Source organism: Ruditapes philippinarum, unplaced genomic scaffold (assembly GCF_026571515.1).
Source record: "Ruditapes philippinarum isolate M1 unplaced genomic scaffold, ASM2657151v2 ctg465_1_1_1_1, whole genome shotgun sequence".
NCBI classification, from domain to species: domain Eukaryota; kingdom Metazoa; phylum Mollusca; class Bivalvia; order Venerida; family Veneridae; genus Ruditapes; species Ruditapes philippinarum.
In genome coordinates, this window is record NW_026867068.1 from 84,631 (window position 1) to 104,112 (window position 19,482).

The window sequence follows — 19,482 nt, forward strand, 5'->3', positions numbered from 1 at the left end:
AATAGTTGATCTCTTATCCATTAAATTTACTTTTTCCGTGATGTATATCATTTAAATTAAAAAAATCCATCTAGGGGATAAAACAAAAAGAGATTTATCAAAATTTTTCAAACAAATTAAGGTTGTATTTTAACGTAAAAGTACTTGTATATTCCAGAGTTTGCAGGTATCTATTAAGATCGTCCAAAGTCATTCTTGGTTCATTGCTAACTGCAAGATTTCCTTCTTTGTTATAAAATCGACCTCTTCTCGTATCATCAATCATTCTATTAATTTGTTCTCTTGTAAATTTTGATCTCGGAATACCACCTGGAGAAACAAACAAAATATTTTTTGGCAAAATCTTTAGGATTCCATAAAAAAGCCAAACTTTATTAAACAGAATCTCTTATAATTAGATTAACTTTTATATCTGCCATGACCTGAATATTTATTAGTCTGTTAATTGCAGAAATTCACCGAATAATGAAAAAGTCAACTAATTGTTAAAAAAGATAAATAAAAGTAATCTACTAGGTAATATCATTTGTAAATAAGCTCATTTATTTACTAGTTCTATCAATAGTTTGAAGATATCTATTAAGATCGTCCAATGTCATTCTTGGTTCATTGCCGACAACTAGTTTGCCTTCTTTGTTATAATATCGACCTCTGTTCGTATCTTCAATCATTCTATTGATTTGTTCTCTAGTAAATTTTGGTTTTTGTACACCTGCTGTAACAAGATCGTGGATATTGTCTTAGAAAGTGAAAAATTATTAAATATTTCGGAATTGAATTTTGAATACAAATCATTTTAAGCTTTATTTTTAAACTGTAGGAGACAGAAGTTATAGACTCACTGTTGATATTTTAACCATAAATGTAACTGTTTTCATTATATTAATCATCTTATTGCAGGAATATTATCTGAGAGATAATAAAAAAGTGAACGTGTTTTGAAATATCTTATGACAATAATTCTTAGCAATATATGTAAACGCAGTTTTATAATGTGATATAAAGTAAGCCGTAAAAGTGCTTGTGTAATCAAGAGTTTGCATGCATCTTTTAAGATCGTCCAAAGACTCTTGGTTCATTGCCAAACTGCAAGATTTACGTCTTTCTTATGAAATCAAACTCTTTTCATAATCATATTTGTAAATAAGCTCATTTATTTACTTGTTCTATCAATTGTTTGAAGATATCTATTAAGATCGTCCAATGTCATTCTTGGTTCATTGCCGACAACTAGTTTTCCTTCTTGGTTATAATATCGACCTCTGTTCGTATCTTCAATCATTTTATTGATTTGTTCTCTGGTAAATTTTGGTCTTTGTATACCTGCTGTTACAAAATAGTGGATATTGTCTTAGTAAGTGAAAAACTATTAAGTATTTCGGAATTGAATTATGAATACAAATCATTTTAAGCGTTATTTTTAAACTGTAGGAGACAGAAGTTTTAGAATTACTGTTGATCTTTCAGACATAAAAGTAACTGTTTTCGTTATATAGATCATCTTATTGCAGGAAAATTATCTGAGAGATAATGAAAAAGTGAACATTTTTGAAATATCTTATGAAAAAAATTCTAAGCAATATATGTAAACGCAGTTTTATATTTGATATAAAGTAAGCCGTAAAAGTGCTTGTATAATCAAAAGTTTCAGCTATCTTTTAAGATCGTCCAAATTCTCTATGTACATTGCCAAACTGCAAGATTTCATGCTATCTTATGAAATCGATCTCTTTTCACAATCATATTTGAAAATGAGCTTATCTATTTACTTGTTCTATCAATTGTTTGAAGATATCTATTAAGATCGTCCAAAGTCATTCTTGGTTCATTGCCGACAACTAGTTTTCCGTCTTGGTTATAATATCGACCTCTGTTCGTATCTTCGATCATTCTATTGATTTGTTCTCTAGTAAATTTTGGTCTTTGAATACCTGCTGAAATAAGACAGTGAATATATACCAAGTAAGAGAATAATATATAAAAGTATTATTGGACAAGAATTAATGTTATGAACAGATTGAAGCGTCAATATTTAATTTAGACAGAAATGTGAGAAATAGTTGATCTCTTATCCATTAAATTTACTTTTTCCGTGATGTATATCATTTAAATTAAAAAAATCTATCTAGGGGATAAAACAAAAAGAGAATTATCAAAATTTTTCAAACAAATTAAGGTTGTATTTTAACGTAAAAGTACTTGTATATTCCAGAGTTTGCAGGTATCTATTAAGATCGTCCAAAGTCATTCTTGGTTCATTGCCAACTGCAAGATTTCCTTCTTTGTTATAAAATCGACCTCTTCTCGTATCATCAATCATTCTATTAATTTGTTCTCTTGTAAATTTTGATCTCGGAATACCACCTGGAGAAACAAACAAAATATTTTTTGGCGAAATCTTTAGGATTCCATAAAAAAGCCAAACTTTATTAAACAGAATCTCTTATAATTAGATTAACTTTTATATCTGCCATGACCTGAATATTTATTAGTCTGTTAATTGCAGAAATTCACCGAATAATGAAAAAGTCAACTAATTGTTAAAAAAGATAAAAAAAAAGTAATCTACTAGGTAATATCATTTGTAAATAAGCTCATTTATTTACTAGTTCTATCAATAGTTTGAAGATATCTATTAAGATCGTCCAATGTCATTCTTGGTTCATTGCCGACAACTAGTTTTCCGTCAAGGTTATAATATCGACCTCTGTTCGTATCTTCAATCATTCTATTGATTTGTTCTCTTGTAAATTTTGGTCTTTGTATACCTGCTGTAACAATTTAGTGGATATTGTCTTAGTAAGTGAAACATTATTAAATATTTCGGAATTGAATTTTGAATACAAATCATTTTAAGCTTTATTTTTAAACTGTAGGAGACAGAAGTTATAGACTCACTGTTGATATTTTAACCATAAATGTAACTGTTTTCATTATATTAATCATCTTATTGCAGGAATATTATCTGAGAGATAATAAAAAAGTGAACATGTTTTGAAATATCTCAAGGAAAAAATTCTAAGCAATATATGTAAACGCAGTTTTATAATGTGATATAAAGTAAGCCGTAAAAGTGCTTGTATAATCAAGAGATTGCATTCATCTTTTAAGATCGTCCAAAGACTCTTGATTCATTGCCAAACTGCAAGATTTACGTCTTTCTTATGAAATCAAACTCTTTTCATAATCATATTTGTAAATAAGCTCATTTATTTACTTGTTCTATCAATTGTTTGAAGATATCTATTAAGATCGTCCAATGTCATTCTTGGTTCATTGCCGACAACTAGTTTTCCTTCTTGGTTATAATATCGACCTCTGTTCGTATCTTCAATCATTCTATTGATTTGTTCTCTAGTAAATTTTGGTCTTTGTACACCTGCTGTAACAAGATAGGGAATATTGTCTTAGTAAGTGAAAAATTATTATATATTTCGGAAGTGAATTATGAATACAAATCATTATACACGTTATTTTAAACTGTAAGAGACAGAAGTTTTGGAAATACTTTTAATCTTTTAACTATGAATGTGATTGTTTTCGTTATATTTATCATGTAAGAGAATTATCTGGGAGATAATGAAAAACGTGAACATATTTTGAAATAATTGATGAAAAAATTTTAAGCAATAAATGTAAACGTAAGTTAACATGTAATATAAGGTTATCCGTAAAAAATGCTTGCATAATCAAAACTTTGCAGGTATCATATAAGATCGTTCAAATTCACTTTGTTTATTGCCAAACTGCCAGATTTCATGCTTTCTTATGTGATCGACCTCTTGTCATAATCATATTTGTAAATAAGCTAATCTATTTACTTGTTCTATCAATTGTTTGAAGATATCTGCTGTAACAATATAGTGAATATTGACCAAGTTAGAGAATAATATATAAAAGAAAATTGGAGTTTATGTTATGAAGAGATTTAAGCGGCAGTATTCATTTGGTTTAAACATATTTTTATTCAGATAATATATATATGTTAATAATTTACAATTTAAGCAGAAAGGAATTGGACCAAGAGCTACAATAGCTCATGGTAGTCCTCTCCTTTAACAAAAGCAATATGTTTTTATAATACATGGCTTATCATAATTTTAATTAAACCCTATAAAGAAAAAAACGAAGAAAGAATAAAAAAATACAAATACATATATGCAATTGAAAGAAATTAATAAAGAGAAAGATGGAGAAAAGAGGAGTTTGCGGATGTTTCTATATCATTTGTCGTTTTGGTACGAACATCATGTATGGAAAAAAAAACTTGTGTGAACACTATGTTGTATGACAACTAGTAAATTACATGTTAGAATCTTCTAGTATCTCTTATAAATTTATGAACAGCGGCGAAGGTAGCAGTGTTGGAGTCCGCAGGTAAAGGAGGGTCTCCATAAAGAATAACATGCAAAGTTGGAGTGCAAAAGTTGGAAAGAGTGTTTAGTAGATTGGGACGTAGATGTACATATTTTGGACAAATAAAGAAGGAATGATAGGAATTTTCAACCACCCCACAATCACACAATGGAGACTCGGCAATATTCTTATCAAATAAATCAGATGCAAGAGAGCTACAATTGGTTCGAAGTCTGGACTGCATTATTTGGTCTCTTCGCTCACCATAGTAGACGAAGTTCGGTATATTTGATACTTCACTTTTAAGACTGCGCTTAAAAGCGGCAAGCGTAGGAGCATTCTGGGTTTGAACTGAAAGGGTGTTGAAGTCTCTTATTACAGATGGTAGAAAGGATTTATAGTAAAAATCTGTGCATGATCGAATGGTCTGTGTGTCTTGGGCATTCCTGAAGGGATATCGATGTTTGTAGCCAACAGAAGAAGGGACAAGATCAGAGAGATAGTCTGGAGTGAGATTATTTTTCATTTTGTAAAATAAGATAAGTTTATGATTGTATCTCCTTTTTTCTAAAGTTTCCCAGCCAATTTCAGACATAAGATTGTCAATAGAGACGAGTTTGGTTGTTCCTGTCACTATTCTTGCGGCTTCATGTTGAATTTGTTCTAGTTCCGTTTTTTCTAATTTGGTACAGTTATCAAATAAGACATCGCCGTATTCAAGGATAGGTCTAATAAATTAAAGGTAGATGATCTCAAGAGACTTCCGGTCAAGTGTAAATTTAAGTTTTTCATTATATTTATTTTTTTCTGGGCTTTAGTTTTAGTGTAATCAAGATGTGCCGACCAGCGAAGATCATTTGAAAGAATTATACCTAGGTGTTTATGATTATTTATTTCATTTATTGGTTGACCCTGCATAATAACGGACGGATGAATTACTTGTCTTGTTTTACGAGATATTAACATTGATTCAGATTTTGAAGGTTTAAATTTGACTAACCATTTTTTTGACCACCTGTCTATTGTTTGCAAGTCTGTATTTAGAATATTTGAAGCTGATAGCGGATCTTCAACAATAATGATTAGACTAGTATCATCAGCGAAAAGTCTGATGTTTGCTTTGATATCAAGAACAATGTCATTTATATATATTAGAAAAAGAAGTGGCCCGAATATGGATCCTTGAGGGACACCAGCATTTATATAATTATCAGAAGATGTACAACCTTTAAGAACAACCCTTTGTTTTCTGTTATCAAGATAGGAAGTGAACCAGAGTAAAAGACGACCGGAAATTCCAATGTTATTAAGTTTATAGATAAGGCCCTTATGTCATACACGATCAAACGCTTTACTGATGTCACAGAAAACTGTTCTCACCTCTTTGCCAGAATCAATGGCTTGAGTAAATAAATTGTATATGTAAGTCAGTTTATTTATTGTAGAGTCACCAGGAACAAAACCTGATTGTAATGGGGTAAGAATATTACAGTGTAACTTCCGAATTCCGGAACTTCTGAAATCCGGAAACTTCTAAAAACCGACAATTTTTTCGGTCCCGATTTTTCCCTTCTATTTTCTATTAATATAATACTTCTGAATTCCGGAACTTCTAAATTCTGAATTCCAGACGATATTTTCGAAAAATTAGAGTCAAATCAATGCAATTTTACCTCCAAAAACCGGAAATATCCAAAGGTGTGAAATACATTGTAAACCCTGCAGGAAGATTTAATCTCCCTATCGATTGTTTACTAATTAGCGGTGATCGTGTAATTTGACACGCGTTAAAATCACAAACTGAAATAGTATGTTTGAAGTGATGCGGTTAGTCAAAGTAATTTACGGAAGTCAGTTAATTTGAAGTGTTTATTAGCGGATTAAATGACAATTAATGGGACAATGTATGCATCAAACGTCTTTAGGGATTTTATTGCATTTGATGTAATAATTAATTAACTAGCATCGGACGATATGTAAGTTTATGCAATTAACAACATTTTTACAAACTGATATGATATTACAGTAATGGCCACATCGTCCTTGACATTTAGTGATATTAAGTGGCTTAGTCTTGTCCACATTATCATAAACCTCTGAATTCCGGAAACCTCTGAAATCCGAACTTTTTGACAAGTCCCATGGGTGTTCGGTTTTCGGAAGTTACACTGTATTAGAATGAAGGAAATTGAATGTATGTTTGAATATGATTCTTTCAAAAACTTTATTGATAGTGCTAATAAGAGAAATAGGACGATAGTTATTTACTAGAGAAGGATCATCGGATTTCAAAAGTGGAGAGACGTTTGCTTCTTTCCAAACATCAGGAACTTGACACATTTGGAGAGAGTAGTTGAAAAGAGAGAGCAAAGAGGGCCGCTGAGTTCAATTTAGAGTTCTCGTAGGATTCTATTATTTATTTTTGTCTGGGCCTAATGCTTTTCCAAGGGGAAGTGATTTTAAGACCGATTTTACTTCGTCTGGACTGATGAAAATGTCGGATAATGTTGAACCACTAGAATTAGATAAATCAGGAAGAATAGGTGCTGCATTTGTATTAATATCTGTTTGAGCCACATAGTATTCATTAAGAAAATTTGCCTTTTGTGTTTCATCTGTAATAGTATCATTTCCGTTTACGAGTGGAGGTATAGAAGAGGAGACTGAAGGTTTTCAGACAGGTCCACCAACTCTTGGAATTACATGTTTCCTCTTTAAGCTTATGTTTAAGATTGTTTGTCAAAATGAGTTTTCTTTGCCTCACGAATAAGTGTAGTGATTTGATTTCTAAGAAGACGAAATTTTGCCCAGTGACGCGGTAAATTTGATACTTTGGCAATGCGATACAAGCGTTTACGTTTCCTTATAAGAACTCGAAGATCATTTTTAAGCCAAGGGGGGTCATTTTCGCGTACCAGTATTTTCCTATTTGGTATACATTTCTTAGAAATGTTGATAATTTCATTTGTGACATTAGAAGTATAAATGTTTATATCATTATTTTTCAAATTTTCCCAGTCGCATTCAGCGGCTAATTGTCTAAGCATGGTATAATTTCCTTTGTCAAATATCCAAACGTGACGATAGAAAGAAGAGCGTTTAGGTTTTTTAAGATTTAGCAAACAATAGATTGGGCAATGATATCTTAAGTCTTGTTGAAGGAAAGGGTCACCAACACCACTCGAGTGTATAAGGTTTTTGTTAGTTGTGAAAATCAAGTCAATTGTTGATGTGGAGGATTCCGTGAAGTGTGTTGGAGCGTTTATTACCTGAAACAGTGATAACTGTGAGCATAATGCATTTACTTTTCTACCAGAGGGAGGGTTTTGAGTATTCAAGTTGAAATGTTATCTATGTGGGTGTCAATGGCAAGATGCATAGAATCAACACTCAAATCATGATGAACAGAATCGGTATTTGGAGGTCTGTAAAAAGCACCAAGTAGAATATGTTTATTACAGAATATGATTTCAATCCAAATAGATTCAGTACCCCTTATCTCAAGATCAAGTCGTCTCGTATAACTAATATTGTCTTTTACATAAAGTATTACTCCTCCGTAATTATCGATTCGATCTTTTCTTTCTGGTGGCGAATAAGAGCTAAGAATAAGATCTGAAGAGGGCGTATTCACATTTAGCCATGTTTCAGAGAAAACAAGTATGTCAGAGTCATTTAATTCAGCTTAAAGTATATCAAGTTTTGGGAGTACGCTTTGAACATTGTAATGAACCAAAGACAGATTTCTTGAAAGATCAATATACTCGTTTAAGCTTGATGTTAAAGAGGATGTTGACGTACTTCTAGAAGCTGGGCCAGGATTACGATGAACATCACCTGACCGCAGTATAAGAATAGAGAAGTCCCAGTTCTGTTCCGGAAACATGTTAAATATGGGTCCTTTTATATAATTAAGATAGAACAAACATGAATAATGTTGACTGCTAGATAAAATTGTATGATGAAGGAGATCAAGAGTATTAAAAGTACAAATTTGAGGATGGCATACCATGCAAATAGGGATACTAGTTGCTTGTTTTGAATCAATCTTAAGATGGAGTTTTCTAGTGTATAGTTGTTTTTTGTTTTCAGTAAACATTACGTTATTCCCGATACAAGACTGAGAAAAAGGAGAAAGAATATCAACACTAGAGGATTACTATATTTAAGTGCACGCCCGGGTATTGACATGAAGTAATCTACAAAATAGTAATTTAAAAACATCCGCACAGATAAATAAGGGATAAAGAGAGAAAGAGATACAAAAAATGAAAGCATTATGTGGTGAGAATGATTTAAAGGAACAATTGTTGTTCTTGGATAACATACATTAATTTCAACGAAGTTTTAACTAAATACAAGACTTTCAAAGGTATTTAGAAATTTAAAATTACCAATTTCATTATCTCATTTTCGAACTTCAGATTCCGATAAAAAAGCAACAGTATTTACAGTATTCATTTTAGACAGAAATGTGAGAAATAGTTGATCTCTTATCCATTGCTTTTACTTTTTCCGTTATGCATATCCTTTATATTCAGAAAAGCTATCTAGGGGATAAAACAAAAAGAGAATGATGAAAATTTTTCCAACAAATTATGGTTGTATTTTAAAAAAGTAAAAGTACTTGTATATTCCAGAGTTTGTAGGTATCTATTAAGATCGTCCAAAGTCATTCTTGGTTCATTGCCAACTGCAAGATTTCCTTCTTTGTTATAAAATCGACCTCTTCTCGTATCATCAATCATTCTATTTATTTGTTCTCTTGTAAATTTTGATCTCGGAATATCACCTGGAGAAACAAATAAATGTTTATTGGCGAAATATTTAGGATTCCATAAAAAAAAGCCAAACTGTATGAAACAGAATCTCTTACAATTAGACTAACTTTTATGTCTGCCAAAAACTTTATATTTATTAGTCTATTAATTGCAGGAAATCACCGGATAATGAAAATTATCAACTCATTGTTAAGAAATAGATTAAAAATAAACTAATAAGTAATATTATTTATAAATAAGCTCATTTACTTACTAGTTCTATCAATAGTTTGAAGATATCTATTAAGATCGTCCAATGTCATTCTTGGTTCATTGCCGACAACTAGTTTTCCTTCTTGGTTATAATATCGACCTCTGTTCGTATCTTCAATCATTCTATTGATTTGTTCTCTAGTAAATTTTGGTCTTTGTATACCTGCTGTAACAAGATAGTGGATATTGTCTTAGAAAGTGAAACATTATTAAATAATTCGGAATTGAATTATGAATACAGATCATTTTAAGCGTTATTTTTAAACTGTAGGAGACAGAAGTTTTAGAAGCACTGTTGATCTTTAAACCATAAATATAACTGTTTTCATTATATTAATCATCTTATTGCAGGAAAATTATCTGAGGGATAATGAAAAAAGTGAACATTTTTGAAATATCTTATGAAAAAAATCTAAGCAATATATGTAAACTTAGTTTTATATTTGATATAAAGTAAGCCGTAAAAGTGCTTGTATAATCAAGAGTTTGCATTCATCTTTTAAGATCGTCCAAAGTCTCTTGGTTTACTGCCAAACTGCCAGATTTCCTTCATTTTTATAAAATCGAGCTCTTTTCATTATCATATTTTTAAATAAGCTAATCTATTTACTTGTTTTATCGATTGTTTGAAGATATCTATTAAGATCGTCCAAAGTCATTCTTGGTTCATTGCCGACAACTAGTTTTCCGTCTTGGTTATAATATCGACCTCTGTTCATATCTTCGATCATTCGATTGATGTGTTCCCTAGTAAATTTTGGTCTTTGTATACCTGCTGTAACACGATTGGAATATTGACCAAGTTAGAGAATAATATATAAAAGTATTTGACAAGAATTTATGTTATGAAGAGATTTAAGCGTCAATATTTAATTTAGACAGAAATGTGAGTAATATTTGTTCTCTTATTCATTTTACTTATTCCGTTATCTATATCATTTAAATTCAGAAAAGCTATCTAGGGGATAAAACAAAAAGAGAATGATGAAAATTTTCAAACAAATTAAGTTTGTATTTTAAAAAAGTAAAAGTACTTGTATATTCCAGAGTTTGTAGGTATCTATTAAGATCGTTCAAAGTCATTCTTGGCTCATTGCCAACTGCAAGATTTCCTTCTTTGTTATAAAATCGACCTCTTCTTGTATCATCAATCATTCTATTAATTTGTTCTCTTGTAAATTTTGATCTCGGAATATCACCTGGAGAAACAAACAAAATGTTTATTGGCGAAATCTTAGGATTCTATATAAAAAACAACCAAACTTGATGAAACAGAATCTCTTACAATTAGACTAACTTTTATGTCTGCCATAAACTTTATATTTATAAGTCCGTTAATTGCAAAAAATCACCGGATAATGAAAAAATCAACTTATTGTTAAAAAATAGGTAATATTATTTGTAAATAAGCTCATTTATTTACTAGTTCTATCAATAGTTTGAAGATATCTATTAAGATCGTCCAATGTCATTCTTGGTTCATTGCCGACAACTAGTTTTCCTTCTTTGTTATAATATCGACCTCTATTCGTATCTTCGATCATTCTATTGATTTGTTCTCTGGTAAATTTTGGTCTTTGTATACCTGCTGTAACAAGATAGTGGATATTGACTGAGTAAGTAAAGGAAATTATATTTTGGAATAGAATTACAAATACAAAACATTAAAACCTTTTTTTCAAATGTAGGAGTATCACTGTTGATCTTTTAACAATAAATGTTACTGTTTTCGTTATATTTATCCTCTACAAACAGTAAAATTATCTAAGGGATAAAAGAAAAAAGCGAAAATGTTTTCGGAATATTTCTTGTACAAGCTAAAAATCTACTGGAGAAATCTTTAAAATTGCAATAATGGCCAGTCATACCGAATAAGGCATGATCATATCTCTTACATTAAAACTTAAGTTTTCTGTTTGTCACAAACTTTATAAAATTTATTTGTCCGTTAATATCAGAAATTCACCGCATAAGCAGAGGAGAAACTAATTGTTAAATAAATGACGAATAATTCAACTGCTAATTATATTTGTTATCAAGTTATTTTCTTTACTTATTCTATCAATCTCTTGAAGATATCTATTAAGATCGTCCAAAGTCATTCTTGGTTCATTGCCGACAACTAGTTTTCCGTCTTGGTTATAATATCGACCTCTGTTCGTATCTTCAATCATTCTATTGATTTGTTCTCTTGTAAATTTTGGTCTTTGCACTGTTGCTGTAACATAAAATGGGAATATTGAGTGGTTTTGATATCATATATCTTCGAAACAAAATGGTGGCCATAAATGTTTTTAAAGCATAAATATTAAATTATATGAATAATAGAAACAATAAAACAATATTCTGCTTCTTACATTATATTGTTTATCTTATGTCAAAAAGGTTATGAACGCTCAGTATGAAAAACAATTATGATTTGTTAGAATTAAACTCTCTGGAAAATTATTTTTGCTCTTTTGTTAAGAAACATGTTGTGGTGAAATTCTTATTGTATCCACTAATGTGATCATTAGAATTGGGCAGGTCAAGGATCTATCCATTGAATAACTTCAATCGATACATGTACTTAGGTTATTAACATTTTTGAGGTTAAAATGAAAAGTCGTTTCTGGTCAGTTGCCAACCACTAAATTTCTATCTCTGTTATAATATCAACATGTTTTTGTTTCTTCTATATTACATTATGTCTTAAATCAAAAGTCAAAAGCAATACAATATTTTATCAAGAATATCCTAAAATCAAATTTAAAAGAAATTATTTTAATTTCTTATCAATATTATATTTAATAAATGAAATATAAAAAAAGGTTTTATACCGATATTATCAATGTTTTGAAGGTAAAGCAAATGTTAACAGGACAAGTGTGATTGTATCAAAAACATCTTGGAACGGTATGTAGTATAAGATTCATGAAAAGATTGTTCAATAATTCTGCTTGATAAATTATATAAAAGCGTTTTCGTTACCTGTGTTATCAAAATCTCGAAGATATCTATTGAGATCATCCAAAGTCAACCTTGGTTCATTCCCAAGCACTTCTTTTCCTTCTTGGTTATAATATAGACCTCTTTTCATACCTTCGATCATATTCAAAATTTGTTGCCGCGTTAATCTTGATCTTTGAGGACCTGTTAATATTACATGTATGTACACCATTTAACACCATTTATTTTCAAATAATTTATATTTCAATTTCAAAAGAAGAAAAGAGGAAAATAATGCCTGTAAAAACATAATCCAATTAAGTACCTTATATAATAAGATTGTGAAGGTATCATAAAAAATTGTTTACATCATAAAAAGCCACTTTTGCTTTTATCTGGCAAATTTCCCTCTTCAAAATGATTTAATTTAGTAATAATGAAATAAATGATTTAACTGTATGAAAAATTAACATTCCTAAATAAGTTTTCCGAAGTTTAATTACATTGCTATCCAGATCGAAATATTAATAAGTTCATTTTATCATTATTATTTTTGATGTATTGGGAGTAACTACTTAAAATAATATTGCATCGCTCATAACCACAGCCCTTCACTTCCCTTGTTTCTGTTAAGTTTGCACTTTTTATACCCCCACTTTAAAGGGTGCATTTAGATTTACCCTTGTCCGTCTGTCCGTCCTTCCATCCATCCGTCCTTCCGTCCGTCCGTACTCATTTTGTGTCGTACGTAGGTAAAAAAGTATTTGACCTAGTGTTAAGAAACCTTACAGGAATGTTGCTCAGCATGTGAAGTTGTGCACCTGGGTATTTGCGTTATTGCAATTAACTTAATAAAAATTTGCAATTTTCAACTTGTGTCGCAAGTAACTCAAGATGTATTTGACTTAGAGGCATGAAACTTTACAAGAATGTTGTTCAACATGTGAAGTTGTGCACCTGCGTATTTTCGTGTGGATTTATTCAGTATGTTTCGGACGAAGTCCGTATGTTATCAGTTGGACTTCCTGTTAAATCAACAGAGAAGGACTGAATACAAAACGAATCTCCATTGGTCATTTTAGAACTGCAAACTGAAATCGGTGTATCTCATTGGTTATTCTTAAATAAAATGTTAAGGACAGTTCTAACTATTCCAAAATAAAATAAAAGGATAGTTCTTACTACTCAAAAATTAAATTTTAAGGATAGCTCTAAAATAAAATGTAATGGACAGTTTTTGCCACTATGAAACAAAATGTAAGAATACTTTTGAAATAAAATGTACAAGAATGAGGATATTTCTTTAACTTTAAGGTTAATTTGTAAATGATTCCAAAAAATATAAAATAAAACGTTAAACAAGTTGAAAAGACACATTAAATAGAAGCTTTGCTATTTTGCTATGATTTGATTTCAATGTTTACAAACTATGAATTTTCATAGCTACAAGAAATAATTTTTATGGCATTGTTATGCAAATAATGCTTACATTATTTTTGTATTGAAAACTTACAAGTAAAATAATTTTGCATGCTTATCTGTTTTACTTCCGCCGACGATCTTTTTTAAAGATACTACTTGTTAAAGTTATTGCCCTTGACTTTGTGAAAATTTGCAATTTTCAATTTGTGTCACATGTAGCTCAAAAAGTATTTTATCTAGGGTCTTGAAACTTTACAGGAATGTTGATCAGCATGTGTAGTTGTGCACCTGTGTCAGAGTTATTGCCCTTGACCAAGTGAAAATTTGCAATTTTTAATTTGTGTCGTGCGTAGCTCAAAATGTATTTAACCTAGAATCTTTAAACTTAATAGAAATATTGGTCAGCATGTGTAGTTGTACACCTTGGGTTTCGCTTTTGGATTTAACCAGTTTTTGTTAAGTTATTGCCCTTGTCTTAGTTCAACATGTTCATGCATAACTCAAAAAAGTATTTGACCTGTGTACCTGAAAGTTTATAAGAATGTTGGTCAGCTTGTGTACTGTTTGCCTGTGGATTTATTCAGTTTTTGTAAAGTCCTTGCCCTTTACTTAGCAAAAGATCTTTAGTTTTCAACTTATGGCACATGTAGCCCCCCAAAAGAATTGACCTAGAGTCATAAGATTGAAAAAAAAACAGTGAAGTGTGGGGGTACCTGTGTCCTATGGACACATTTCTAGTTTAATAAAAAAAAGTATTACTGAAGAAACATTACGAATTTTAATTTGATACTCAACTGTCACCGAATTTTTATCTAATTCTATGTATTATAAATGATTGTTAAATTAAGCATGTTTAGTACCTGTGTAATCAAGATTTTGAAGTAGTCTGTTAAGATCATCTAAAGTCATTCTTGGTTCATTGGCAACAGCTAGATTTCCATCCCGGTTATAAAATCGACCCCTTTTTGTATCTTCTATCATTCTGTTGATTTGTTCTCTTGTAAATCGTGATTTTGGAATGTTACCTGTGTATTGAAGTACTTATGATTAACCATGGTTTAGGAAATTGAGATATTCCTTAAAATTCAAATTAATACAGTTTCATATTGCATTCCTTTTAATAGGCATTCAATAAACAGGAAAAGAAGTAAAATAGGACAAAAATTGTTAGAAAAATAAAAATCGAATCAAAATAATAAATTAAACTCTTTCTAGCTGCTTTACCCGTGGTATCAATATCTTGAAGGTATCTATAGAGATCATCCAAAGTCATTCTTGGTTCATTTCCAACAGCTAGGCTTCCATCACGATTGTAATATCGGCCTCTTTTCGTATCTTCTATCATTTTATTGATTTGTTCTCTTGTATATCGTGTTCCTGAAATATTGTCTGTTATTAGCAGATGTGATGCATCTGTTTTTCAATAAATGTGAAAGAAAATTCAGAGTTGCCGACTATATCACTAACCGTCTTACACTCCCAAAATATGAGCAGTAGCTTAAAAAGAACGTTATTATGGCCTCTTTGTTCTTTCAAATTGTTAATATTCTTTCCATATTTTCGTTTGGTTAATATTATGCACATGATTTAAAGGCTAGTCGTCAAATATGTCATTCACGAATAGAGCGATTATCGAAACGAATACATTTATTGAGTTTTCGTTTTTGCCTGCTGTTTGTTTGCTTTTTGCTGTTCATTTCTTTATTTGTATATAATTTTGTAACAAAAATAATTTTACTTTTCTGTTTTAATTCATGCAATATGACCAGGTTTATTACTATCATTATTCTTTTTTTCCTTCAAACTCATTTAACGATTAAGTGAACATCTGGTATGACAATACACTACCTGTAGCACTTATATCATTAAGTAATCTGTTGAGAATTTCAACTGTGAGTGTTTTTTCGCCAGGTTTTGCTGGATACCCCATATAATTATAAGCTTGACCATTACTGATGCCATCTCTCAGACGGATAATTTCATCTCTTGTAAACCTAGAAGCCGGAATATCAGGTCTGCTTTCGTCTGTATATTCAATATATAAAATAGATGCTAGTATAAGATAAAATTAGAAAGTTATAAACATTAATGTTCATTCTATAAATAAAATTATTTTAACATTTTATTTGATTCTTTATTGCAATGCTTACCACACCTTATATAATATAATTTCCAAAACGATGCTCACATATTGAACACTAACATTTTCACTAAAACTTTTTATATCTCACCCTCACCTTTTGTTTTCGCATTTGACAAATATTGGCTTAGCTGATCCATTGTTAGAGGGTTTTCTCCTGACTTTGCTGGTTCACCTTGTTGATTATATCTCAAACCCTGTCTAATACCTTCCATCAATCGCCTAATCTCTTCAACCGTGAAACGGGGAATCAAGGTATCTGTAAATAAGATACAAAGCTAACGATGCTAATAGGCACGAACTTTTTTTTATAATAATGCATTTTTTTCATAATATAGAATAATGCCAGGCAATGCTCACTTTGGAATAACATAAAATATAATGTAAATAAAACCTAGGAAAGTACAGTATATCAGTTTTTTTGTTAGATATATATATATTGCTCAGTGTAATAATTAACATTCATTTGGCTTATACTATTAAACAATTTGTACTTAATTTATCGCAAAAACTAATGTTTAACATCTCAAGTTTCCATACCAGAATAAAGATTAGTATGTACTTATGTACTTAAAAAAACTATGCATTATTAATTGGTCGAAATTAAACAGCATAATCATATCATTATTTTTACATTATGCATAAAATTATTTCAACTTAATATCTATATTTTATTTTCTGTGCGGTGGATTATATTATTTATATCAAATTCCGGTGCATATAAAATAATCTGTAACCCAAAAGCTGAAAGGCATGCATGTTTTGTTTGATTGAACCTCTTCCCTGAAGTGCAAGCAATATTATGCTCTATATCACCAACTTACACAGTTTAAAATATTAACTAACTTATACCGAAATATACAGAGGTTAATTTGCAACAAAAGTTCAAAGATTTTTTTCTCATTTAGTTTGCATCAGTACATGAGAAATATTAAGAACTCATTTTAAACGGATCCAGGAAACATTTGTCTCAATGACATTGTGTAGCTATAAAGTAAATTGACTTTCAAACGCAGGTACATTGAATTTTGAACTATTGAATTATCATCATTTTATAGCATAATATGTTAGATGAAACATTCAATATGTATGTGCGCTTTAATGTTAGGCAATGTGAACTCTAACTTATTTATATAGTCATCGCTTTATCTCTAAGAGAAACAATCTTTATAAAATCCGCTTTTGCTTTTTCCCCAGAAAAATGACAAATGATTGTCATCAACATTAATGTTGTTATGAAACCTAGATTTCCTGGAACCGTGCTTACGTAGACAAATGTTGTACAAACTAAACGTTTTCTAAAAATATAATTTTACAAAGAGCAAAATGACATATCGGCATGGCTTTGAATTCAAGCTATTGTTAACTAAATCAAGCAGGAGCAAAATTGCCTTTTCAAGATTATATCTTTATAGTACAGTAAACATGTTTGAACAGGGCTGTAGGGAACCGCCCAAAAGATAACAGTTTAACCTGATAAACAGAATGACAGAATGATGCGTTATGTTAGAAACATACATATACAAATAAATTATTTTTGTTTCCAGCACACAGAGTTATCGTTCCATCCCGTGAAGTAGGTTAGTATTCGTTTGCTTACTTGAATGAATAAAATGTGTCCGACTTGTTTCGGTTATGTTCGTCGTCTCTCGTATGTCTTTTTCTACAATAGTTTCGTGCCTGCCGCTCACACCTTTCTCGCTAGAATCGGTACTAAGTGAATCAGATCCAGTATGGATGATTATGTTCACGGTTCCAATTTCGTCAGCAAGTTGTCCAATCTGAGTAAGTCCTTTTGTAATGTTACTTTTTGTTCGATCCTTTTTAGTGTTAGCAGTTGAGTCATTTTTGCGTTGTGATGCTTTGATATTGCTTAACAACCTTCCTTCGTCAGCTTGAATAGTTGTTGATCCATTTTCTGCTATGACAATGGTTGCATTTTTTAGTTTCTTATTTGATGCACCCACAGATTTTTCTCTTAAGCTATCAGTAAATCCAGACACTTTTCCAGAATCTGTCCGAATATTCTCGCCTGAACCGATGGGGGATGTTTCTCGACGGAAATGTCCAGAATCTTCGCAAAAAATAAACGTGTGTCTTCCAACAATCAATTATTCATTTAATTTAAGTACTTTTCTACATCGCTTTTCATTTATTAATCTAATATAGGTATAGCTAAATATAATGATAGAACTACATGTATAATGAATCTACAGAAATCGTTGAAACCTTCCAATTTTGTGTACAATAAGGATAGATACCAAAATAAAAAGCGCCAATACTAGCTGAATTGTAGCATGCTTATATAAAGCGAAAACTAATAATATTACTTTAAATGCTCTGAATCTAAGAAACCAAGCACAGTTGTGATTTTTTCTCAGAAAAACATATTTATGTAAAACAGAACTTACCTTTAACGACAGGGTTCAAATCTACCACGTTGGAACCTGCGATCAGTTATAACACAGGAGAGTTAAATCTAATTGTATGCTTCAAATTGTTGATATGAAAGCTTTATTAAAGTTTATAAATCGATGGGTGTAAGGCAAATACATACACAAAACACATAAAGAAATAAATAGCAGATTCTAATGGCAATGACATTTATTTCTTCGTTTCATTCCGAAAACAACGATAAACTAAGTTGTAAACATTCGGTAACCATTTTTAATGTACGACTTTAATAAAACGTATGAAAAATATCATTTTAGAGTAAATCATGGAATTTCATTTTAATTTAAGTGAATAGGATTTCATTCCAATTTAGATATATCGAATTTCATTTCAATTTAGATACATGAAATTGCATGAAAATCTAAATATATGCCGGTGTCAGTGTTAGCACAAAAATGGTTAAATGAAAAGAAATGAAATGAATAATATATATACACATATTTAAACACGACTGAGATTATACCTCCCGTTCCAAAAGTAAAAACAGTTTCGGAAGATGTATTAGACTGTGACGACTCTTTTGAAAAGGTAGATTCGAAAGTGCCACCCATAGGACCTGTTCCGCTTATTTGCCCGCCTGAACTTTTATTAGAACTTGAGGAATATTCTGTGGTATCTATAGTTCCAGTTCCTGTAATATTTCCATCAATGTGTAAACTATTTGTTATTAAACACTATCTGACATAGGTAAATATTAAGGTATATATTAATTTTAGTTTGTGTTGAATCATTTTACCATTATGTAAAGAAAATATATACATGTATGTATTTACGAAAGTGAATTTAAATATCTTTTTAATTCCAAAGTTTGGAGTATTCTTAAACAAACTTAACGGTTTATTCCAGATGTAGAGTGCAACTTTTCCAAAAGATGATTGAGATCTGTTGTTGACAAATAAGGTTCCCCGGTGGCAGCGGGCAGACCTTGATAGTTGAATTTCTGCCCAGTTTGCATACCATTTATCATATTTTCTAGATCAGCAACGGAGAACTGACCTGTCATATTCTGTAGATAACCTTTAATGTAAATGGACAAGGGCGTAAAATGACATTATTAAGTTGATATCGTACTATTTATATTTCTGTTAGACAATTATTTAACATAACAAGATATATTTTATCACTATTGTGTTTCGGGAATATGCGAAA

General features: G+C 30.6%; 1 protein-coding gene across 36 annotated transcripts in view; it reads right to left on the bottom strand.

The window, feature by feature from the left end:
* LOC132734719 (uncharacterized) overlaps positions 1–19,482 on the bottom strand; it is a 50,465-nt gene that overhangs the window by 10,141 nt on the left and 20,842 nt on the right. For 19 of the 36 annotated variants that reach the window (XM_060721551.1, XM_060721547.1, XM_060721527.1 and 16 more), the window contains 22 exons: positions 19,168–19,350; positions 18,797–18,964; positions 18,291–18,326; positions 17,480–17,953; positions 15,977–16,138; positions 15,588–15,764; positions 14,964–15,116; positions 14,600–14,764; positions 12,360–12,521; positions 11,443–11,607; positions 10,813–10,977; positions 10,424–10,588; positions 10,000–10,164; positions 9,391–9,555; positions 8,984–9,148; positions 3,218–3,382; positions 2,607–2,771; positions 2,200–2,364; positions 1,770–1,934; positions 1,162–1,326; positions 551–715; positions 145–309 (listed from right to left, as the gene is read on the bottom strand). In XM_060721551.1, coding sequence (XP_060577534.1) covers positions 145–309; positions 551–715; positions 1,162–1,326; positions 1,770–1,934; positions 2,200–2,364; positions 2,607–2,771; positions 3,218–3,382; positions 8,984–9,148; positions 9,391–9,555; positions 10,000–10,164; positions 10,424–10,588; positions 10,813–10,977; positions 11,443–11,607; positions 12,360–12,521; positions 14,600–14,764; positions 14,964–15,116; positions 15,588–15,764; positions 15,977–16,138; positions 17,480–17,953; positions 18,291–18,326; positions 18,797–18,964; positions 19,168–19,350 — 3,825 coding nt within the window. The remainder of the gene's footprint in view (positions 1–144; positions 310–550; positions 716–1,161; positions 1,327–1,769; positions 1,935–2,199; positions 2,365–2,606; positions 2,772–3,217; positions 3,383–8,983; positions 9,149–9,390; positions 9,556–9,999; positions 10,165–10,423; positions 10,589–10,812; positions 10,978–11,442; positions 11,608–12,359; positions 12,522–14,599; positions 14,765–14,963; positions 15,117–15,587; positions 15,765–15,976; positions 16,139–17,479; positions 17,954–18,290; positions 18,327–18,796; positions 18,965–19,167; positions 19,351–19,482) is intronic. The other 17 variants (XM_060721550.1, XM_060721546.1, XM_060721525.1 and 14 more) reach the window with 16 other exon arrangements.